Source organism: Oryzias latipes, chromosome 3, assembly GCF_002234675.1.
Source record: "Oryzias latipes chromosome 3, ASM223467v1".
Taxonomy (NCBI): domain Eukaryota; kingdom Metazoa; phylum Chordata; class Actinopteri; order Beloniformes; family Adrianichthyidae; genus Oryzias; species Oryzias latipes.
In genome coordinates this window covers 16,367,200-16,391,771 of record NC_019861.2, presented here as the reverse complement: position 1 = coordinate 16,391,771, position 24,572 = coordinate 16,367,200, and the positions used below count along the sequence as shown (strand labels likewise).

General features: G+C 37.5%; 2 protein-coding genes across 2 annotated transcripts; one reads left to right on the top strand and one right to left on the bottom strand.

The window, feature by feature from the left end:
- Positions 1-287: 287 nt before the first annotated feature.
- Positions 288-10,888, top strand: LOC101155756 (LIM and senescent cell antigen-like-containing domain protein 1). The gene is made up of 10 exons (XM_004067075.4): positions 288-444; positions 5,305-5,461; positions 5,636-5,702; positions 5,990-6,110; positions 6,303-6,452; positions 6,559-6,709; positions 9,132-9,224; positions 9,341-9,389; positions 9,508-9,583; positions 10,097-10,888. The coding sequence occupies exons 1-10, from the start codon at positions 416-418 to the stop codon at positions 10,209-10,211; spliced, it is 1,008 nt and encodes a 335-aa protein (XP_004067123.1). The 5' UTR covers positions 288-415; the 3' UTR covers positions 10,212-10,888.
- Positions 10,889-10,928: 40 nt separating this feature from the next.
- On the bottom strand, positions 10,929-20,736 carry nkpd1 (NTPase KAP family P-loop domain containing 1). Its single transcript, XM_011490440.3, has 6 exons — positions 20,070-20,736; positions 18,164-18,258; positions 16,223-16,339; positions 15,120-15,442; positions 12,197-13,624; positions 10,929-12,011 (listed from the first exon to the last, which is right to left on the bottom strand). The coding sequence occupies exons 2-6, from the start codon at positions 18,180-18,182 to the stop codon at positions 11,838-11,840; spliced, it is 2,061 nt and encodes a 686-aa protein (XP_011488742.1). The 5' UTR covers positions 18,183-18,258; positions 20,070-20,736; the 3' UTR covers positions 10,929-11,837.
- Between the last annotated feature and the right edge of the window lie 3,836 nt (positions 20,737-24,572).

Genomic DNA, 24,572 nt, shown 5'->3' with positions numbered 1-24,572 from the left:
ATTAGCCGAAAGCCAGGTTAAAAAGATGGATCTTTAGCTTTTTCTTAAAAACGTCATGCTCTCTGCGGCGCTCAGGTCCTCTGGCATAAACGGGGGCCATAGTGCTGAAAAGATGCTTCTCCGTAGGTTTTGGTGTTTACAGTCGGAATGGTTAACAGACCAGTGCCAGAGGATCTCAGGGTCCGCGAGGGTTCATACTTACTAAAAGATTGGATAGAAGGCTCAAGACCTTTAAGACATTTAAAAACTGTTTGATAGATAGATAGACATTTTTTCCAGATGTCGGACGGAAGTAGTTGTCGTAACTTGCAAAGACACGCCCACATCTGAAGGACACGATTCTCCAGTTTGGGGCTCGGCAAACTTCGTTCAATCCCGAAAGAAAAGGACGTGTTGCTGCTTTTCCACACAGGAGATGCTGGCGGTGGCCGGACTTCAGGGCAGGTATTTATATATGCATACCCATACATTTTGTTCTGAGTTATTTTTCAATCTAACTTAAAGTAAACTCATTAGCATACAGTTGGTAAGGGACCTAGTAAGCTAAAGCTAACGCCACATTAGCTAGCTAGCGAAGTTCATCTTTGGGCTAAGTTACGACGCTGAAGTTAGCTTCCGATTCACAGCTTCCGATTCGCGAGGGCACAAAAGAAACATTCCGCTGCAGTTTTCGCACTAAGACCACCCTAAAACCGGGTCCTGTTCAAAAGCCGCTGGACCTGGACTGCTCAAACCTGGATTAAATTATACATTAGATACTAAAGAACACATTAAACACAGTTTCAGATTTGTGAAACCTTCCTCTGATTTGTGAAAATCTCAAATAGGCTGATTTTTATCGCATTTTACGCACTGAGTCCACCTTAGACCAGGTCCTGTTCAGAAACCGCAGGATCTGGACTGCTCAAATCTGGATTAAATAATAATTTAGATAGTAAAGAACACGTTAAACCCCGTTTTCTGATTTGTGAAACTTTCCTCTGATTTGTGAAAATGTGAAATAGATTGATTTTTATCCAATTTTACGCACTGAGTCCACCTTAGACCAGGTCCTGTTCAAAAACCACTGGACCTGGACTACTCAAACCTGGATTAAATTATGCATTAGATACTAAAGAAAACACATTAAATACAGTTTCTGATTTGTGAAACCTTCCTCTGATTTGTGAAAATCTGAAATAGATTGATTTTTATCCAATTTTACGCACTGAGTCCACCTTAGACCAGGTCCTGTTCAAAAACCGCAGGACCTGGACTGCTCAAACCTGGATTAAATTATAATTAAGATAGTAAAGAACACTTAAACACAGTTTCTGATTTGTGAAACCTTCCTCTGATTTGTGAAAATGTGAAATAGGTTGATTTTTATCCCATTTTACACACTTAGTCCACCTCAGACCAGGTCCTGTTCCCAAACCGCAGGACCTGGACTGCTCAAACCTGGATTAAATTATGCATTAGATACTAAAGAAAACACGTTAAATACAGTTTCTGATTTGTGAAACCTTCCTCTGATTTGTGAAAATGTGAAATAGATTGATTTTTACAGCATTTTACGCACTGAGTCCACCTTAGACCAGGTCCTGTTCCAAAACCGCAGGACCTGGACTCCTCAAACCTGGATTAAATTATGCATTAGATACTAAAGAACACATTAAATACAGTTTCTGATTTGTGAAACCTTTCTCTGATTTGTGAAAATGTGAAATAGATTGATTTTTATCGCATTTTACGCCCAGAGTCCACCTTAGACTAGGTCCTGTCCAAAACCGCAGGACCTGGACTGCTCAAACCTGGATTAAATAATAATTTAGATACTAAAGAACACAATAAATGCTGTTTCTGATTTGTGAAACCTTCCTCTGATTTGTGAAAATGTGAAATAAGTTGATTTTTAATCACATTTTACGCACTAAGTCCACTTCAGACCGGGTCCTGTTCAAACACCACTGTGGGAAAAAGTATCATTTCATCGAATTTTATGCAATTTAAGGATAATGGGGACAAGGGAAGGACAACTTTAAGGAAAACACCATAACAGGGACTTTAAAGTAAATCAGAAAACAAACCAAGAAATATTGAACAGAAAAACAAAACTTAAGTCAGTGGTACATGCTAACCATGACCATAACTATTTGTCCAATCTGACATCTGTTTCCCAGTTTCTTTTGTATGTTGAGATTTTGAGACTCAGTGCGTAAAATGCGATAAAAATCAACCTATTTCACATTTTCACAAATTAGAGGAAGGTTTCACGAATCAGAAACAGTGTTTAATGTGTTCTTTACTATCTTAATTATAATTTAATCCAGGTTTGAGCAGTCCAGGTCCAGCGGTTTTTGAACAGGACCCGGTCTGAAGTGGACTCAGTGCGTAAAATGGGATAAAAATCAACCTATTTGACATTTTCACAAATCAGAGGAAGGTTTCACAAATCAGAAACTGTGTTTATTGTGTTCTTTACTATTTTAATTATAATTTAATCCAGGTTTGAGCAGTCCAGGTCCAGCGGTTTTCGAACAGGACCTAGTCTAAGGTGGACTCTGGGCGTAAAATGCTGTAAAAATCAACCTATTTCACATTTTCACAAATCAGAGGAAGGTTTCACAAATCAAAAACTATATTTAATGTATTCTTTAGTATCTAATGCATAATTTAATCCAGGTTTGAGCAGTCCAGGTCCTGCGGTTTTGGAACAGGACCTGGTCTAAGGTGGACTCAGTGCGTAAAATGCGATAAAAATCAATCTATTTCAGATTTTCACAAATCAGAGGAAGGTTTCACAAATCAGAAACTGTATTTAATGTGTTTTCTTTAGTATCTAATGCATAATTTAATCCAGGTTTGAGCAGTCCAGGTCCTGCGGTTTGGGAACAGGACCTGGTCTGAAGTGGACTAAGTGTGTAAAATGGGATAAAAATCAACCTATTTCACATTTTCACAAATCAGAGGAAGGTTTCACAAATCAGAAACTGTGTTTATTGTGTTCTTTACTATTTTAATTATAATTTAATCCAGGTTTGAGCAGTCCAGGTCCTGCGGTTTTTGAACAGGACCTAGTCTAAGGTGGACTCTGGGCGTAAAATGCTGTAAAAATCAATCTATTTCACATTTTCACAAATCAGAGGAAGGTTTCACAAATCAAAAACTATATTTAATGTATTCTTTAGTATCTAATGCATAATTTAATCCAGGTTTGAGCAGTCCAGGTCCTGCGGTTTTGGAACAGGACCTGGTCTAAGGTGGACTCAGTACGTAAAATGCGATAAAAATCAATCTATTTCAGATTTTCACAAATCAGAGGAAGGTTTCACAAATCAGAAACTGTATTTAATGTGTTTTCTTTAGTATCTAATGCATAATTTAATCCAGGTTTGAGCAGTCCAGGTCCTGCGGTTTGGGAACAGGACCTGGTCTGAAGTGGACTAAGTGTGTAAAATGGGATAAAAATCAACCTATTTCACATTTTCACAAATCAGAGGAAGGTTTCACAAATCAGAAACTGTGTTTAAGTGTTCTTTACTATCTTAATTATAATTTAATCCAGGTTTGAGCAGTCCAGGTCCTGCGGTTTTTGAACAGGACCTAGTCTAAGGTGGACTCAGTGCGTAAAATGCTGTAAAAATCAATCTATTTCACATTTTCACAAATCAGAGGAAGGTTTCACAAATCAGAAACTGTGTTTATTGTGTTCTTTACTATTTTAATTATAATTTAATCCAGGTTTGAGCAGTCCAGGTCCTGCGGTTTTTGAACAGGACCTAGTCTAAGGTGGACTCTGGGCGTAAAATGCTGTAAAAATCAATCTATTTCACATTTTCACAAATCAGAGGAAGGTTTCACAAATCAAAAACTATATTTAATGTATTCTTTAGTATCTAATGCATAATTTAATCCAGGTTTGAGCAGTCCAGGTCCTGCGGTTTTGGAACAGGACCTGGTCTAAGGTGGACTCAGTGCGTAAAATGCGATAAAAATCAATCTATTTCAGATTTTCACAAATCAGAGGAAGGTTTCACAAATCAGAAACTGTATTTAATGTGTTTTCTTTAGTATCTAATGCATAATTTAATCCAGGTTTGAGCAGTCCAGGTCCTGCGGTTTGGGAACAGGACCTGGTCTGAAGTGGACTAAGTGTGTAAAATGGGATAAAAATCAACCTATTTCACATTTTCACAAATCAGAGGAAGGTTTCACAAATCAGAAACTGGGTTTAACGTGTTCTTTACTATCTAAATTATTATTTAATCCAGGTTTGAGCAGTCCAGGTCCTGTGGTTTTTGAACAGGACCTGGTCTAAGGTGGACTCAGTGCGTAAAATGCGATAAACATCAATCTATTTCAGATTTTCACAAATCAGAGGAAGGTTTCACAAATCAGAAACTATATTTAATGTGTTCTTTAGTATCTAATGTATAATTTAATCCAGGTTTGAGCAGTCCAGGTCCAGCGGTTTTTGAACAGGACCTGGTCTAAGGTGGACTCAGTGCGTAAAATGCGATAAACATCAATCTATTTCAGATTTTCACAAATCAGAGGAAGGTTTCACAAATCAGAAACTATATTTAATGTGTTCTTTAGTATCTAATGTATAATTTAATCCAGGTTTGAGCAGTCCAGGTCCAGCGGTTTTTGAACAGGACCCGGTTTTGGGTGATCTTAATGCGAAAAATGCAGCGGAATGTTTCTTTTGTGCCTTCGCGAATCGGAAGCTGTGAATCGGAAGCCAACTTCAGCGTCGTGGCTAAGTTTGACTGTAGCTCCTTCGCGTAATAGTTAAGTGTTTTATAGGCTTTATGCAAGTTGATCAGCGTATTTATATTTATTGTTGTTATTAATTAGTCACTTATTAGGGTTGTTACTCAGTCATGTATTCCAACCTAATAAGTAATAAAACAAAAAATATTATGCTAACTAGTAGTTGGTGGCTCGTTGAGTTGGAAAATGTGGAAATTCGTCTCCTGAAATAATGTTTAATCTATAAAAACAACTTTATAACAGTTAACGGCAACATTAAACTGTTAAGTTTGCCAAGGCTGTCACAGTAAGACAAACGATTATGACTTGTATACCATTCTTTACATAGAAAAATTGGTATGTTTGTGTTGATCCGTTAATATTACTGAAGGTACTACTTTACTTTCTCTGTATTTTCTGACTGCATACCCTGGGTTTCTTCCCCACATGCGTTCATTGCTTTGGCATGAGTAACAGTGACATACACATCTGCAGACATTTCCTGTTTACAGAGGGATTGCATTTGAATTAAAGCATACGTGTTTCTATTTTTGTCTAATTCAACAGCATTTCTAATGCCCTGGCCAGTGCAATCTGTGAAAGATGCAAAAGTGGTTTTGCTGCAACAGAGAAAATTGTCAACAGTAATGGAGAGCTGTATCACGAACAGTGCTTTGTGTGCGCCCAGTGTTTCCAGCAGTTTCCTGAAGGTCTCTTTTATGAGGTAGTGCGCCATAGAAGTTCACATTATAGCTCACATACAATTAAACAGCCTTTATTTTGCGTATCATTGTAATAAAACAGAAATAATGTGCCCTAAACATGTAAATTATTAACCTGAGATTTTGTATTTTGTATTAATTCATACCACTGAGATTTTGATTGGTGTTGTTTACAGTTTGAAGGAAGAAAATACTGTGAACATGACTTCCAGATGCTCTTTGCTCCTTGCTGCCATCAGTGTGGTAAGTAGGTCTGGGCCGCCTTACACCTGTATTTAAGTTTACAAAGATGTCCATCAGTTTACCATACTTATGTGTATTGTTCACTCAAACACAAAATGGTGCAATAAAACGGATGGTTATATTGGTTTTACGCTGCATTTTATTACAAATTTTAGTTTCTTTTTTTCTTATTTTTTGAAATGCTTGAACATCATTTGAGCTTCTTTAGTTTCTTTTCTAAAAATTTGGTCGTCAAATATCATGTCTTCTAAACCACTGAATTCAAACTAGAGCTGATCTTCTCACAGGTGAATTCATCATTGGACGTGTTATTAAGGCTATGAACTACAGTTGGCACCCTGATTGTTTTTGCTGCGATATATGCCAGGCTGTGCTCGCAGATGTTGGATTTGTCAAAAATGCTGGCAGGCAAGTATTGTCTCATTCAAGTCTTAGTTTAACAGCAAGACAGCCCGGAGAAAAGATGGTTTCTATTGTCGAACTGTAGACTGATGAATTTGAATAGATCTCTGATTTATTTAGACAAATGTGCTTAAGTACCATGTGAGACAACTGAAATCCAATTGAGAAAAATCCTGTATTTCTTTTCTTTTTTTTCAGACATCTGTGTCGCCCGTGCCACAACCGGGAGAAAGCTCGTGGCTTGGGCAAATATATCTGCCAGAAGTGCCATGCCATTATTGACGAGCTACCACTTATCTTCAAGAATGACCCGTATCACCCAGATCACTTCAACTGCAACAACTGCGGGTCAGTCTTTAACATTCGTAATATTTGTCAGCGCGTAATTGTGCTTCATTTGAAATGTCTGCTCCTCACTGTTTAATGTGCATTTCTTTACGATTTCATTTCTCAGGAAGGAGTTGACAGCTGATGCCAGAGAGCTGAAGGGAGAGCTCTTCTGCTTGCCTTGCCATGACAAGATGGGCGTGCCGATCTGTGGTGCCTGCAGGAGGCCCATTGAGGGGCGTGTGGTCAACGCCATGGGCAAGCAATGGCACGTAGAGGTTTGTCATCGCTGATCATTTCACTTTCATTTCTGTACCTTAAAAAATGTATATATATCGCAAGCCTATATTAAGAAAGGATTTGCCCCCATTCTGCCAAGCTTAGGCTCTTAGATCACTCTGGAATGTGTTTTGAAATTAAAATAAGGAATACTTTGTTTTTAACTTGAAGCTTGCTTGGGAAGAAAAAAGGTTTCTGTTATTTTCAGAGGAAGCCTAATTGGGTTTGTGGAGAATACATTTCCTCATATCAATTTGATTACAATTTTCAAGATAAACTACTTAATAAGAAGGGATGAATAACATCGAGCTTAATAGGTATCAAATTATGTCACTTAGTTTCATATACAATGAAAGGCAGTAGTCCCACTATTTATGCTTGGAAGTTTTTAAGGAAATAAATCCCACTTTCTGGCTTAATAGAAACCATAGTTTACATAAACTTTCCTAAACACATTTTTCTTTGATCATGACAGGCATTAGTAAGGTTTGCAGCAGTAGCATCTACATCTTCAAACAGCTGCATATGGTTATAGCAAAGATCTTGTTCTGACTAGAAAAGGGTCTTCAACCTGAAGCTCTGGAGCCCAATGTGGCTCCTTTATCCCTCCATTGTTTCTCTTTGGTTTTGAAGAAAAATGCTAACAGTTTGAATTAATTAATTGGTTAATTTGCTTCACTTGATTAAGGTTTGTCACTTCTGTTTAGATTTTTACTGTATCAGATTACTGACATAACTGTTCTATTGTTAGAATAAGCTTTTGGCTCATATTCTTATCCTCTGCAGCACTAGAATGTCTCGTTTCTGTTCAAAGTTCTTCAACACCCACTCCAATCAAAATTGTTTTTGGTGTTTTTTTATTTTTTTTTTATTTATATTTTTGACAGGCAATATCAACGTTTACATCATTGTTACATTGTTTCCAAGTTACACATCATTTTACATCAAATATATTTTCAGTCAGTAAATCAGAATGCGTGTTTTTGATCATTTTGTACTCTTCCCCTCTTTTTTATGTTTTTGGTGTTTTTAACATGTGGCATTTTGTCATGATGGAGGACATATTAAGAAAATTAAGATCAAAACTGCATTTCTGAGTATTTCTTGGTTCAAATGGTTGTGAATCAGGAGCAGACAAAAATAGAATACAGATAAAAAAAAAGGATTTTACACAAGTGTCATGTTTATATTTGGTACTAAAAGTGGATAAAGACGCTCCAAATTCATAATAGAAACTTCCATGTTGAAATTGGCTGTCTTGCATTTTTATACAAGTAAATGTGGAGAAGCTGGATGTGATTTAAATATGGGTGTTTTTCATTTAGAAAGAAACTTGGATGGCAGTTGTCAAAACTGAAAGAAGCCAAATTTGTTAAATAGGATTATCTTTGGATAAACATCTAGAATAAATAAGTTATAAATCAAATATTGTAAACATTCAAGAGCTACGTTTTTTACATGAATGGCTTATTGGCACAAAAACATAAACTAAGTGTATTCTTCTAAAAAGTAGCAGGGATGTTACAGCTCTTGCTGGGTTTAGTCAGTACCAAACCCACCCAAATGGCTCTTTCAGCATTAAAGGTTGCAGATCCCTTTGAGTAGAAGATGTACCATCACATCCTAAATATTATCTCCAGGGGTAGTAATCAGGCTCATTGTGACTGTTTTTTGTCTGAGAATAGTGTTTCATGCTTTGCCAAACCTTCACATTTCAAGCCTGGAAAAGTCCTGCATTTGTTTTAGAATTTTGCCCTCCTTTTCTGCCATGGTTTGGTGTTTTATCCATGTGGAAAGTGTTTTCATGAATGTGTGCAGGCATATCACAAAAGGATTTTTATCCATTCTGCTCGAGGCTAAATTTCTTCCAAAATGAAGAAAAATACAGTTCTTTCTATTCTTAATGTTTTGTCAAACTTAAAATAATCTGTCAGTAAATTGACCACAAAAGCCTCTGAATTATAAATGTTTGTGAGCAAGAAAGAAGAAGTGGCAGATAAATTCCAGTTTACTCTTCATCAGCAGTCGGGGCCAGTGTAAATTCTAGTATATAGAATTCAAATGAATATATTTGGTAATCAAAAGGGTAATTTCATTGGTACATTAAAGTATAATTTGTGATTAAAAGGTAAAGAAACAATTTAGGTTATGAGAAGGTTTTGTTCTGAAAGTGTTCATTCATTTTATTAGTTTTCAATCTCTTTTTCTGTAATCAGCCTTCTACCTGCAGACAGGTGTGACTAAGAAGAAGAGAGGAGAGGAAGGGTTTTAACTAAACACAGTAGAAATTCAGACACTCTGAACCAATAAATCCATTGGAAGAAAGGCTTGGATCTCTGCGAGGGCTTTTGAATTGGGAGTTGACAAACCTCCTCTGACTGAAGACAAACACAACAGCTGGATTTTTGTTTTTGTTTGCAGCATTTCGTGTGTGCCAAATGTGAGAAGCCTTTCCTAGGGCATCGCCATTACGAGAGGAAGGGCTTGGCTTACTGTGAGACTCATTATAACCAGGTGAGAACTCAAACTTTGGTAGGACACAATAAAGCACTACAATGTTGGTACAGAACCAAAACAAGGATTTGTACTGGCTGAATAAACACTCCATCTATTTTTTTCTTTCCCTTAAGCTCTTTGGTGATGTGTGCTATCTTTGCAACCGTGTGATTGAAGGCGATGGTGAGTATCCGTGTGATGAAGCACTTAATTAGTGTGGTTGATGGTTCAGCAGTTTACACAGAGCTGCTTGGAGAGGCAGACTTTCTCTGGAATCAGTGTTTTTCTGTTACTCCCTCAGTTGTTTCTGCTCTCAACAAAGCCTGGTGCGTCAGTTGTTTCTCCTGCTCCACCTGCAACACCAAACTCACTCTCAAGTAAGTGCTTTTACATTTTTTTCCCCATGTTTTATAAAACCCAAACTATATTCAAATCTAGAAGACATTTCTTCTGATTGCATGCATCCTTTTCACGTTCAGCTGAGGAGCTGAAATCCTTCTTTAATGCAATTCTAAACACTGGGGAGTATTTATGACATAGAGTATAGCTCCCCACTCTGAGCTCTCAGCAATGGGGAGCAGGAGGAGGGTGGGGTCGCTCTGTGCCCATAGTCCCACCCACGACTCAGAGGTGAATTTCTAATGAACTCCTGCCACTCTGCAGAAACTGTGTCTTAGAAAGAGACACCGTTTTTTTTTTTTGCATTCACAATCACAATTAAAAGACCACTGGAAATGCTTTTGAAATAGACAAAATGATGATCTCAGAGAGACTTTAAACACAAGCAACACTGCTTTATTGTAATGAATATGTTGTAAAGATGCAATTGAAAATCATCTGATTTGTCTTTTCTTTCTTTTTCGGGCACATTTGTTTATTTTCTTTTACAGGAACAAGTTTGTGGAGTTTGACATGAAGCCTGTTTGTAAAAAATGCTACGAGAAGTTTCCTCTGGAGCTCAAGAAAAGACTGAAGAAGTTGGCTGAGGTTTTGGGACGCAAGTGAAGTGCCTGTGGATCGCCAAAGGGCTTCCTATTTTTATTTCTGTGATGATTACATTCAAAGGAGAAAATTGATTAAAAACCCATAAATCTTTCTAAAGATCAACATACTAACCTCGATGCTCGCCTTTCTCTTTGGTAACAGTTCATATTTTATTTCATAAAGTTTTACATAGATGGTGTTTTTCTTTCTGTTTATAACTTTCGTTTTTACTTTTAATGTTTTATTTTTTTTAATAAAGTGTATTTGTTTTTTTATACTGAAAATTGTATTCTTTATCATTTGCTACTTTAACCTGCTCCTGTACAGTGTAACCTAAAATCCAAACTTCTGATTCCAAAGAAACTTACCATCTTCCTTTTGCAAAGTAGGAAACGCAAATCACATTTTTATATATTAACTTTTAATACTCAAGGATAAAAGAAGAACCACAGTTTTGTTTTATGCATTATTTTTGACTTTTAAAATGTGTGTGTGTTTTTATTTTTTTTACAATATATTGTGTTATGGTGAGCCCCTTGATTTGGGAGACATCACAACAAATGGTACCTCAATGTGTGAAAGACCTCAGAATCCTATTGATCACACATGTACTCTTAGGTACGCTAGTTTAATAATGTAATAACATTTCATTGTACTGAATTTTTATTAAAATGTGTTTTGTGTGCTTGTTTGTAAAACGGAGTGTGCATTTTTGTAATAATGAGAAGTACTATATAGCAAAATGAAAACATTTTTTTATTACATAAACATAGCATTACATTTGTAAATTGAAAAGCAATCGTCAATATTCCCATTTTACAGCTCACAGTTTGAAAATGACAAACGAAGGCTTCACAAAGTGTTCCTGAAACATCGGTTTTATCTTTAGAACAAGGAGCACCAACTTTCCCAACATTTCGCTAGTTTCCCAAGTGTTGCAAACTGTATTTTCATAAACTAATCTGTTAGTTGATCTCAGATATAGAGACAAAGGACCTCAGACAGAAAATATTAGCAGAAATTGTGTTTAGGTGTAAAGCTAGTGCCTCATCAAAACCGATGAAACTGAATTTTCTTTGTTGCTGCTAAGATCAGAAGATGCACCCCTCCGTGATCCTTAAGGTCTGCTGGGGACTGTTACTTGATAAAACCATATCAGAGCCAATTCTTTCAGCCTTTGAAATATAAAAGCTGATTTCAAAAGAGACACAACCCGCAGAGGTGTGCAGTGCAAAGACTTGTTTCACAATCTATTAACACACCTGAGAAGAGCTCATATTGAATCTTTGTTAGTTAGCCTGGTGCATCAGCTTTTAGTAAACAAGGGGGCAGACAATATTCCTCCTATTGTTCATACAGATTTTTAGATTTTGAAATCTTTGAATAAATATTGACACAGCAGCACAAATCCTTGTTGCATTAGATTTTGGTAGCAAAAATGCAATATATTTACATAACCAGGCTTTAGAGAAAAAGAAAAAGATCAAATGAAAGCTGTCACCATTCTTTTTGTGGTCAAGAGTTTGTATGCATAAAATAACAACTTCTGCGCTTTGTACACAACTCCAATGACATGAATAAAAAACTTACTTCCATCCAACAGCTGTAAATATCAGTGTTGAGGATGGGTGTTTGTGATGATTTGAGTTATTTCTGTAAGGAAATTCCTAGGAAGTGCAGTTTGAAAGTTGTCCATTCTCCAAAGTTCATACCCAGAAGGGCTTTAAGGTCCTGAATGTCGCCAAAGACAAGTGCAGGACCATTTATGTCGTTGTTTCTCACAATGTCAGTGTACTTCTTGTCAAATTTTAAATTTTCCATCTACAGAACAAAAATGGCATGGTTACTGAAAAAACACATGTTCTATGGATTATAACAGTTGTTAATAAATAAACAAATAAATAGTTTCTACTTTGTGAATATTTCAGAAAAACTGAAGTATTAAGAGCAGAAAATGATCCATCCTAAAGACAAAAGGTTGAACCTAAAGGAAAAGCAACACCTACCTCTTCACATATTTTCTCTTTGGTCATGTTGATGATTGTTGCTACGGGCAAAGGAGAGAGGTTCCTCCTCAAACCAGAATTTTTCAGTTGGGATGTGCCTCTGATCTGAGCCAGCTCCCTCTTAAGTGACGGATCTAGATTCACCAAAGCTGATTGGAATATCTCCAAGTTCTGAATGGTGAATCCAAACTCTTCCTCACCAAGCAGTTTTTCAAACACTTCGGGATCACCATCCTGCTCAAGGAGATCCACAATCTGTGACCTCATTACATACAGCTCGTCCCTAGACTCATTGAACACCTCCAGTAAGGTCTTGGAGGGATCTTTGTCCTCACCATAAACTTCAGCCATCTGCTTTCTGTCTTCCACACACTGGATGATCCAGCTGAGTCGACAGGGCCACTGGTTGGCTAAGAACACCCATGCTCCTATGCTCTTTGGATTGGGCAGGTCTTTCTTTAGGGCTTTCATGATGATCACAGACACCCAAACAGAGCTGATCACTCTCTTCATAGAGATGGTATCATCAACCATATACTTGGTTAACTTTGTTTTATTGACGTGCACAATGCTCAAAACTAAATCTTTCACATCGTCCTCTTTTATGATCATGTAGTCTGTTTTATCGACTAGTGAGTGGCACTCTTCGTGGTTATTCACCTTCACCTTAGATAGAACTAGCGAGCCGTTGTTTGAGTGGAGATTCTCAAAACTTTCAAAATACTTAAACATCATCTGATCGCTTGTGAGGCTGTTAAATAAATTGCCCCTTAATTCTTCACACAGCGGAGGGACGGTGAAGGCTAGGGTTACAATGCGGTTGAGCAGCGCGTAAGCTCTTTCCTGTTTGGCGAAGCGGCCATCTGCAAAGTTTATTTTCTCCAAAAGTACATGAGGGTCCACTGCCAAAATTGATATGAATGGACTATCCCTGTCTGAAAGCAGGATGTTCATGGCATCTAGAACTCCTACAATTTTTTTAGGGGCGCAGCGCTCCAGATTGGTGATTTTCAGCACAACGCGAATCTTCCTGCCCTCAAACACCTCCATAAACTGGATAAAGCGAGACAATTGCATTATTTCCTTCCTGACATTATTCATAAAACCCAGCTGGCTGCTCATTCGGTCATTGTCCATTGCTCTTCTAATGTTCCCAACCTGGCTGAAGATCATGTTCCTCCCAATATTAAAAACAAATTTCCCGAGGTATACTGCAGGGATTCCAAGTGAAGCAGCTAACAAGCCCTCAAACGTATCCTCTTGATCGATTGTTTCTTCTGTCTCCTTGTTGGGTTTTACTTCCTCTTCTGGAAAATCCACAGTCTTCAGGATTACCAAGATGACAATGGGGATCAGAATCAGAATCAGGGCAAAACTCCAGAGAGGGCAGCAGCACATCTTTTTGGAAATCCATTGGTTTGGGCCATCCTATGGAGCATAAAAAACAGTTACAGGAAGATTTTTTTTTTCGGGAATGCTTCAAGAGTTAACTAGTGGGCCCACTTGTTATGTTGCTGATAATTATTTATTTGAAGATAAAAGGAATTTTTGCTGATGTCTAATCATGTTTCTAGTATTGTTATAATCTGATTTAGGTTGTATCTCTGCAATCAGCAAATATTCTCACCTTGATTCATACTTTTCTCAACACTTTGTCTCTTAGATTTTGTCATATTTCTGTATAAATAAACTTCATTGCCACGCAGGCAGGTCCCAAACCGCAGCATAACAGGGAAAACAGAGTAAAAGGCTCAACAAATGCAAACAATGTGTCGCACCACTTTGTCTGACATTTTAATTATGGAGAGAAAAAGTGGTCTTCAATACAGAATACCAAAATCGGTCCAAGGTTTCTAATTTGCTTACAATTGTGGATAACAAGGCTAAAACATTTTGCTTTGTTATTTTTTCTGGAAGGCCTTACAGGAGCCGGTAGTTAGCACTCCTGCCTTTACAACAAGAAGGCTTCTTGAAGAATCATGCTTTTTGCCGTTCAGGTATGGATTGTTCCTTAGGCATGAACAGGTGGTCATGTGATGGAAAGCTGTGCTGTCCTGGGTGTATCCTGCCTTCACTCTGAACTAGCTGAAATAGGCCTCATCAAACCCTGTGACCCTGCCCCGTTCTAAGTGAGAATTAAAGCTAGATGGATAAACATGTTTGGAAATTATAGTTTCTCTATTAAACTCAAAGTGGAAAAATCTACAAGTTGAAATGTATAATCCTAGGGAAGAAAAAAAACTATTCAAAAACCTTTATGTGCTTCTTTTCTCTCTTTTTTTGTTCATACTTGAAATTGCCAATAAAAACATGAAAAAAGTAAAAAATATTGTTACTGTAACAGTTATTTTTAGTAGTGGTACTATAATTTTATGAAAAATATCTAAAAATATCCTTACATGTACTGATATGTCATTATGTATTAATATAATTCATGCTTTTTGTGCCTCAATTCCCACGTGTACTGTATATCAGGCTCAGAAACCCACAAGGGGGCAGCAAATGTTAAACCATTTAACGTTAAAGCATGAGGTATGTAAAATATTCTCAGAGTTAAAAGACTTTTAATTCTGCAATAAGTAAAAAAAAAACTAATAAAACAGTGAAAATGAAATTTTCCTGGTTTGAACTTGTCAAGCAGAGTAAGACAACATTGAAATTGGTGGATTCCATTAATGTGCTGGTTAACTGGATCAAGAAAAGCTAACAAGAACTATAACTAATTAGGTTGTGGACAAACTTACTGAGTGTGGTATTACCAATGACAATGTGGATAAAGGTGGAAAGGATTTCAATAATAATCCATGGACACCAGTGAAGATGACATATCATTGAAGAAAAACTGTCTTGTAGCGTCTAGAGGACCTCACTCCCAATGTTAAAGTGCCTATGATAGCACAAGGGTTACGGGGGGTTCACAAACCTTCTTCTTGACTTCCTCCTCTTCATCATGTTGAGTCGTACGGTAAAGAAGGCTTGTCAGCTTCCCAACTTTCATCTGTATGCTCTCTATCAGCCGCATGGCTATCCCAGCCCACAGCAGGTCACTGCCTGCAAAATGCCAAGCACTAAAATGCACATGAATAAATCGAACTCCAGTGTCATGTGGGTTGTTCTTGGTCCAAGCAGGTCTGTAAAAGAACATCCGGATGATGAGCATCAAAAAGCCACAAAGGGGAGGCTTGTTTGACTTGTGTGTGGACCCTCTGGCCTGTTCAATGTTTAAGGCTTCTTGGTCCATGTATTCTGAAACACAAACAAATAAAGGATTTGGATATTTACTCTGGATGTAAAGAAACATACACCTAACCCAAAAAAGACCCCTGAGAATAAATAACTACATGGATGATTTCAATATAAAAAAGAGAGCATGAATGTCAAATGTATTGAATATTTAAAGCAGCATTGAGGCCTTTGAAACAAACACACAGGCCCTGCTATGTGGCATTAAATTCAACAGCTGTTCACAGAAAGCGCATTAGAAAAGACTAGATAAAAAACAAGAGTTCATGAACAACAGGGTTTCTCATCTGTCTTGCAACATCTCGAAGGCTTATTAATCTGTGGGTTTTATTATGCGAGCATCTAGTGTGTGCCAGCATGTGCAATATATCTGCCAAGGTTAAAACAAGAAATCATCCCTATCCCAAACGACCTTCAGAGCAACACAGAATAACTCGTCTTGTCTGTGGCAGGCCTTCACCACACCTGGTTCCCCTGCACTCAGTCTGCTCAGTGTCACATCTCTACAAACAGACTCATTTTTATATTTCACTCATCGCAGACCTCATATTACATGCAAGGTGGGTCCATTTATGATATTTGATTGGTTGTTTTATGAAGTCTATAAAAACAGTGCACATTTCAAGATACCAGTGTTATGCATCGTTTCTTTGTACTAATCCACTTTCAGCCAGTTAGATGTGAAGAAAAACAGCTTCACACTCCTCTCAAATACATTACAGTATAAACGTATTTTATCTAGTCATATTAAATCACAAAGTGAGAACAGGTTCCTCTGTATACCTTCCATGTGTCTCAGGATCATGTTGAGTCGATCTTGACATGATGAGTAGAGGCCTACAGTTGCAGGTGATGAAATCTTTGTCAGGGTTTTGGACAGGGCATATGCATAAATGCGGTCTGAAAGCAAATAAAACAAATACAGTTTCACTTGTTTCCATTTGAAAGTGAAACATGATGGGCCAATGACACAGTTTTTCAGAAGCTAGTGAAATTAAAGCCTAGCAAGAAATAGAAAATGAAAATATTATTTGATAGGTAGCACTTTTTTGAGTAATTTTGCTCACTACAACTGGAAAAGCAAAATCTCTCTTGGACAGACTAATTGAATGCAATTTATTATTATTATTATAGACAGCAATTGAGATTAGAGAGAACCCCATTTTCTTGTCTTAATTGGAAAATAATGATGCTGAACTAAACTGAAATGATAGAGCATTTGCAAGACAGGTGCTTGTGAAAATGAGCACTTTCAGAGATTTACCTTTCACACGTAATACTTAAAATTATGTTCTCAGATGACTAAATGTTTCTTGTTTAATTCAACTTTATCATAAGAAGGAACTGCCCCTAAGTGTTGCATATTACACGTGCAGGAATTTGGAAAAGAGTTAGGGAATGAAAGAGTTGGTTCTGACAACAGTCAGGGGGGAACGTGAAGGTGGGATCAATAGGGATGGCTTCAGAGGCATGGGTGGGACCCCACCATTCTCAAGCATGACCTTTACTTTCATCTCAGCTGTGCTCCTGTGAGGTTTTACGACTGTGATTCAACCAACAGACATAAAACCCCATATGCCAGCAAACAGGCCATCATGTTGTTCCAGTTGCTCATTCTCATGACCCAGACAGGCAGGTACTCAACTGATAAGGCAAAAAAATGGGACCTGTGTGTGAAGATATTCACCAGGACATAAAGCCAGTGGGAGTCCGCCTTTAAAATAACAAACTCATATTTCAATAGTATCACATTTCCAGCAGTTGCATCAACTGGAGGTAAACTTCAAACTTGAAATAAAACTATAGAACATGACTTGAAAAATCTTCAACCTCTTTATGCCAGAGTTTATTTGTAATTATCTATCTTCAGAGCATGCTGTATCCCTTTTGGGCTCATAGGAGCCAACTGTTGGGCAAAAGCAGGATGCATCCTGAACAGGTTGCCTGTCTGTTGCCGGGCCACACATGCACTCACATGCACACCTAAAGGCAATTTAGAGATAGCAATTAACCTATGACGCATGTTTTTGGAATGTGAGGGGAAGCTGGGGTTCTTGGGGGGGGAAAAACTGCATGAGGAGAAACATGCAACTCTGTGTGGAAAGGTCCCTGCCAGGATTTGAACCAGGGCATTTTCATTGTAAGGAACCACTACCATTACTAACCACTACACCACATGTGTTTACCTTTCATGGTGATGCTAAATTAAGTGAAGTCTAAGGATTTATTGGCACATTGTGAATTAGCTACATACAGCTGAAAGTGTTACAGCACAATTTTTTTTTTATCAAGATGAAAGTTAGATTACTTTTAAACAACCAAAGCAACAGCAGCAACCACTGTCTTTAGGGAATGTCCTTTATTAGTCACATGCTTCTAATTTATCACTTTTAAATACTAGTTTTTAAATATGAACTCAGTCCACAATGTAAAATACAAAGTTATAGAAAAAAAAGAGTTTTGTTCATACATATACTTTAAGATAATTTCGTTCCTAGATAGTTACGTTTGAATGCGTCAAAAATTCTTAAAATATAAGACTAGATGTAAAAAGAAGACAGATTTCATGTTTTCTGGAAATTTCATGTTTGTGTCATGGAAACGTTTGAACATTTTCAGGGATTTTTTCAGCCTTTTCAGGAACCGTGTAGACATCACAACACTGCTTTGTCTTCCACAGATTGGTAGCAAGATGACTTTCATAATGGGCTGTCAAGACCTAACCTGTTGGTGGCTGTTTCATTGCTGTGGCTTCCAGACAACTGTCCTTTTAGATGCTTCAGGGATTAACCCAGCAGAGATGAAACTTCCCGTTAATGCTGCAAAGAAAATTTTCATTGGAGAAAGAAGCAACAACTGACAAATCATGAAATAATTTATTTCATTTATGAAATTTTAATGATATATTTGCATGTGTAAAAACACAGTTTATCCTTTTAGTAATATCTTATTACAACTAAGCTAAAATAATCATATACGTTGTTCATTTTTCAGTATTTCCCTTCAGGTGCTGCAATAGGGAATCAGCTTTCTCTGAGATGCACAGGTGATTTTGGCAGAGATTTTTTACGTTGGATGCCCTTCCTGACACAATCCTATATTTTATCTGGGCTGGGGACCGCCACGATGGTTACATAGTAGCGCACACTGGATAAAACTAATCGCGCCAGCTGGGAAATTATCCCTGGTTTTCCATGCTCCAGTCCAGACGCAGCCAACTAAACCATCCAGCCGCTAAGCAAATTATTAGATATTATATTACAATAAAATGTTTTAGTAAAACAAACTGAAGGATCAGAACCGTTATTCTAAAAAAAAAAAAATCATAGTGAAAACAACTGTGAAACTAGAAAAATTGAATTTCATTATCAAGACAAAATTAATCAGATGTCCAGACCTTCCTGAAAGCAGGTGATTAGAGCAGAATATACAGTGGTGGACAAAATTGTTGGTACCCCTCAGTTAAAGAAAGAAAGTCCACAATGCTCACTGAAATGACTTGAAAATACAGAGAAGACACCCGTCAAACCTGAGACAACTGGAGCAGTTTGCCCATGATGAATGGGCCAAAATACTTGTGGACAGGTGCAGAAGGCTCCTTGACAAACACAGAAACTATTTAATTGCAGTGATTGCCTCAAAAGGTTGTGCAACAAAATATTAGGTTATGGGTACCATCATTTTTGTCCAGCCGATTTTGATTATTTAATTTTCAATAAATTTTAATTTATTGTTATTTTTGAACGTTTCAGTTCATTTCAGTGAGCATTGTGGAGTTTCTTTCTTTAACTGAGGGGTACCAACAATTTTGTCCACCACTGTAACATTCCTTTGAGAGAAGCTTTAATAAAGTGTTAAAATAATGAATTAACATTGTATGTAAATGTCTTTTTTGACTCCCAAACACAGATGAAAAGGGTTTGATCTTTATTTGCAGGAGAGTCAAAGCCCGATGTGTTGGTAAAGTGATGCATTTACACCCAAGCAGATCCGCTTTGATTCAGGTCGGGCCAAGTAAAACATGTCTTATGACTAAATTATTTTTTTTAGAGTTCAATAATATTTTTAAAAAAAGTATTAATTAACTCTTTTAAAGCTTTTGAAGCTCGTTGAAGATTTTGCCAAGTCTCAGATATTGCCATTAATTAGGATGGATCAATTCTGAGTATTGCTTGTTTTATTTTAGCTTAGGCCAACAAAACTCATTTTTAAACCAAAAAATTGTGATGCTTATAAACCAGTCAGTTTAGAAAAAATAGTTTAAGAAAAAAACCTGCACATAGGGTCACTGAACTCAAAATGCAGCATCATTTATTGTCAGCTATGCACCCTCCTACAAGTTCAATGTTTTCTTTTTTATAGTCACCTTCATGTTAATATTGCAATCATGTTAATTATTAATCCGCTTAGTCTATTTCCTTGTAAACTACGGACGTTCTAATTTTGTTTTAGCTTAAACTGACTTCGTCACAAGACAGTTTCGTGCTGGCTTTCATTTCAATCAACTTTATGTGTTATTTTGATGTTAAACCTCTAAGTAGTGTGTTTATCAAAGCTGGGGTTAACAGAACCTCCATCCCACTGATTTGCTTAACTAGGTAGATATAGATCTTTGTTTTAACCGACCTACCTGGAAATGCCTCCAAATTGCAGGTTGAACTGTTGTTTGTGGCCCACTGCAGTCTTCAGAAGCAACAGGGAGAAGCAGCTGCAACTGGAAGGTGAAGTAATCCTTCTGACTTTATATCTCTGACAGCAAGAAAAAAAAGGGCCCTGATAATCACGGGGAGTGTCTCCAGGCCTGGTGCTTTTTCAGGAAGTGAGGTTTGGTACAAGATTCAATTTTTCTGTCAAAGGAAGTTTGCCACTTCAAACCCCCACCTCCCTTCTCTGCATGTTTTTTTTTTAAATCCCAAGACCACCCTGCTCCCAATTTTCTTTCCATTCACTGGATCTGAGTAAAGAGTGGTAGTGCCCAAAATGATTTCAAGGTAGAAAAGTTCTTATTCTTCTCCACACCTTCAGACATCACCCATCTAACTTTTTTAGCCAAGGGAAAATTGGAACAAATATGTGATTTCCTGTTGGAGCTTGCATGAAGTACTGTAGGCATGGCATGACATGTGGATCTACATATCTAATGGGGAATTTTAGATATTGAGACTGTTTTTGGCACCAACTGACAATGTGGGAAATTTGCTAAAGGCGTCACAGCTTTTATTATATATGAAAAAAACTTGAATTAAAGTGTAGAAGATGTAATATAGAGCTTTTGGTACAAACTCATTTCCACTTTGGGCTTAAAACTATTCATATTTCTCTAAGCTTTTGTTGCAAAAAAGAGAAAAACAACACTGCAGTAGATGAATAAAATAAGCATTAACTGGAAAGATATTAGTGAAGTTCCTATTTTCGCTTTTGCTGTTTGGCATCTGTCAAACCAAAATCCTGTTCAAACCATAGTAGAGTCGACCTAATGCCTATTTGTAACCATAAGGGATGTGACATTACTGAGCGGCTTTTTGAACTTTATAAATTTGCTCAGTATTTAGGCAAAACTTGTAAATGCTAATAACCCTAACCAAAGGTGACTCTAACTTGATAAATAATTGCTCTAATACTTGGAATTTCTCCCTTATATGGATTGACCTTTTAAGAGTAGACAGAGCAAAGTCTGAAAAATCTGTATAAGTTGACATAGGATGAACTGAAAGGTCAGCTGCTGCACAGAAAGACGGAGAACGCAGCAGCTTGCTGTAAGGCTTCAACTTGACTCGTTATTTTTCACCTTTTTTGCATCAGTTTCTGCTTTTTCACTTTCCATTTAAATCATAATCATTCATGAGGTCGAGTCTTATTTGTAACTCATTTGAAAAGTCCTTTAAAAAGTTCTTATGTTGAGTATTCTCTTTTTAGCCATAGTAAATGTACTGTTTTCATGACACTTGCAAGTCTGAAGCCACATTCACAACGCCCCCAGCAATGGGCACTCAAGTCACCACTTCTCCAATATAAAGTCCATGGAAACGCATGTACATAGAGTTGCGTACATTGTGTTTTGGGCTTCCATGTTCAAAACTGTCACCTATACGCATCGCTACACAAGTTCCCATGATTGTTTTTGGGTTCTACGAACAAAATGCGCAGCAACTGAAGGCACGCCACAATCCAGATTCTGTGGCTTGCGTTCCATTGCACGCGTGATTCCTGTGGTTCAGAATCCAACTGATTCACTCACACTGGTTGTCCAGATCAAACTTCGACCAATCAGGGACTCGGATTTGGTTGTGACATATGGATGGTGTCCCTTTTAATTAATGGAAGTGCCAACCGTTTGAAAATTGATCATGGAGGAGAAATTAATAATTGCGGTTAATGCCGGCTGGAATTATATATATGTATTATATATGGAGCAAAATTTGATATTTTGCAACAAGCCTCCTCCAACTCTAGGTGGCATATATGCACTACTAACCAGAAGCAAAAGAAGAAGAAGAAGCCCTTTCTTGTTTGTCCAGTTTGAACACCATAGGCTAAATGTGTGTTCAAGAAACCTGCGTTTACATGAATGGTGTGTCCATAGCTTAGAGCAGTGTTTTTCAACCAGTGTGCCGCCGCACACTAGTGTGCCGTGGGAGATGGTCAAGTGTGCCGTGGGAAATTGCCCTCATTAATCATTCACTGATCTAAAAACATTTCCCATCTCCAGGATATCAGCTCTTTGTTCATCCAAACAGGCCCTGATAAAACACTGAGTAGTTAGGAATATAAAAGATCTTAAAATTACTTTTTCTTTGTGTTTATTTAATTCTATTAAAGAAATTTTGATAAGAATGACGCTACCGCGATTTCCCTGCAGCTATGACAGTTTGCGGAAAAGTCCCGTCCCTTTAACTGTCTCCACCAATCATTCTTGAAGGCTTAATCACATGTCATCAGTCTGACCAATCAGAAGTGCTTAAAGTCTTCACTTCCTTGTTCTTAATTCTGCTGATAAAGTCGCTCAGTTCTAACAAAAATGCCAGCTAAAGCTCTTCTTTAGCGGTGTAGCTTTCCACAGGGTCCGGTGTCAGACCGTGAAACAAGTGGACAATACAATGAAGCTCAGAGACGCGAGTCTTTCTGCAAGTTTTCGGCAGTTTTCACACTACATCTCCCATGATGCATTGGCTTAAAGGTGTCCCAGCGCAGTGTCCCAGCGCACAATGAGTTGTCCTTGCGAAACGCTTTGAAACCACAACAAACAAACAGTTTCTAAATTTCCTAATTTAACTTCCATTTCATCTCTTAGAAAAAACAGCCGCAACTTCCTGCTTTTCCGGCCACAATTATCACAAAAATGCACGTGAGATTGCGGGGGGGCTGTCGATCAATACAGACCATGAATCTCTGTTTTTTTTTTTTTTTTTTTTTGGATGCTGGTGCTGGATTTTTGTCAAGGTTAAAGTGTGCCGGTGTGGGTACCGGATGTTCTCGGGTTGCCGGATGTTCTCGGGGTCCTTCGGGGTCCTTCGACCAATGATGACGTCACACTATTTGATTGGCTGTAAGTTGCCACGACCAATGAGTTAACGTCGCTAAGTTTTTTAAAAAACTTTATTGACAATTGCGGTATCATACATTAACAATGACATTAACGTTAACAACGAACAATAACGATGTAATCAATATTGCCTCGAAGATCAGTCACCATTGCCAAATATAAAATATTGACATAGAAAATAAAGAATAGAGGGGAAAAAAAGAAACAATGAACATAACACACAAATAAATAAAAACATAAGTAAAATAAAATAAAGGAACATAGAAAAAATCTAAGTAGTCTAATACTAGTTAAGTTAGGGGTACTGGTGAAGTTTGTATTTCTGAACAAAACTAAGCAATTTCAAGCCATTCTTCTTTTTCATATAATGAAGTGATTGAAAGCAAAAACAGAGCTCTTTATTAAATGTTATAAAAGTGGTTTGGTCTTCAAAACTTGACCTCACCAAGATGGCGGTGCTCTCCTCCCATGAGGAACCACGTGATGTCTCCTCTAGTGATATAACTCATTGGAAGGACCCTGAAGGACCCCGAGAACATCCGGCAACCCGAGAACATCCGGTACCTACACCGTGGCTCAAAAAAGGTTGAAAAACACTGGCTTAGAGTGCCAACTGAATTGCTCCAATGCACTTAACTTACAGATATTTGCCACAAAAAAAAATAGTTACCATGACAACTATTTTTGTGGTTGGTGTCACATGAGTCGTGTCAGTTCTGTTGACGTCTTATCACAATCCTCCAAAAGTAAAAAAGCTTAGTCTTGCGTAAAATTGCAGAAATTAAGTTTAATTAGTGCATATCTGATTAGGATTAAAAGGGCTTGGCCTTAGGATGACTGATTCTGTTTTTTACCTCAAGTACTTGAAGTTCAACCACTTCAATTACCTTTATTGCCATAGATACTGTGTATGTGCATGTGTGTGTGTAACAGACAGCTTTCTGTTATTACCTTGCTAGAGGTCTTTTTGTGAATAGATACCCAATGAAGTGGATATTATCTCCTTCTCTATGCACCCCGTCACACTTTGCCCTCTGATCACATGAACTTTTAAATTAAAGTTAATGCATTTACTCAAATACTTCAGCCAAAAGAGGCTAGAAAATGTTGAATTTCAGGAGTGACTCAAAGAGATTTCTGCTACAAACGAGAGGGGAAATTATAGCATTATGGGGTCGGTAGCTGCTTTCTGGCTGGAGCTTGTCCTCTGCAGATTATATTTACAAGGATCGCACCCGTGTGTGGGATTTCTCTTCTCCCAGAGTCATTCTGTACTGTCAAGTACCAACAGAGGGTGCTAAAGTTCTACACATACAAGTAAGACAATTACATTTATTCAGTTGCCTTTCATCTGTCTGCTCCATGTGACATGTTGGAGCAGATGTGTTGCTGTGCCAGGATGATGATTTGATAGAAAGTCATTTTACTACATGGACAAGTCACATTTCCATTGACACAAATGTGTGTAGATATGTTTTGTTTTGATGGCTTCATTTGTTCAAGATTCATTCTACAACCATAAACTCATAATAATCTCTAACTTACCCCTTACTACTAAACTTACTGGAATATACGTTTTTTTTTTTAATA

What these genes read in the sequence shown, in the direction of transcription:
- nkpd1 (XM_011490440.3), bottom strand. An exon ending in AGGAGGAAGTCAAGAAGAAG is followed by an intron (nt 13,625 to 15,119) that starts GTTTGTGAACCC and finishes TATGCTCCATAG; the next exon opens with GATGGCCCAAACCAATGGAT. An exon ending in AAGAGAAAATATGTGAAGAG is followed by an intron (nt 12,012 to 12,196) that starts GTAGGTGTTGCT and finishes TTTGTTCTGTAG; the next exon opens with ATGGAAAATTTAAAATTTGA.
- LOC101155756 (XM_004067075.4), top strand. Translation starts at nt 416, where the DNA reads ATGCTGGCGGTGGCCGGACTTCAGGGCAG. An exon ending in TCCTTGCTGCCATCAGTGTG is followed by an intron (nt 5,703 to 5,989) that starts GTAAGTAGGTCT and finishes ATCTTCTCACAG; the next exon opens with GTGAATTCATCATTGGACGT. An exon ending in CCGTGTGATTGAAGGCGATG is followed by an intron (nt 9,390 to 9,507) that starts GTGAGTATCCGT and finishes TTACTCCCTCAG; the next exon opens with TTGTTTCTGCTCTCAACAAA.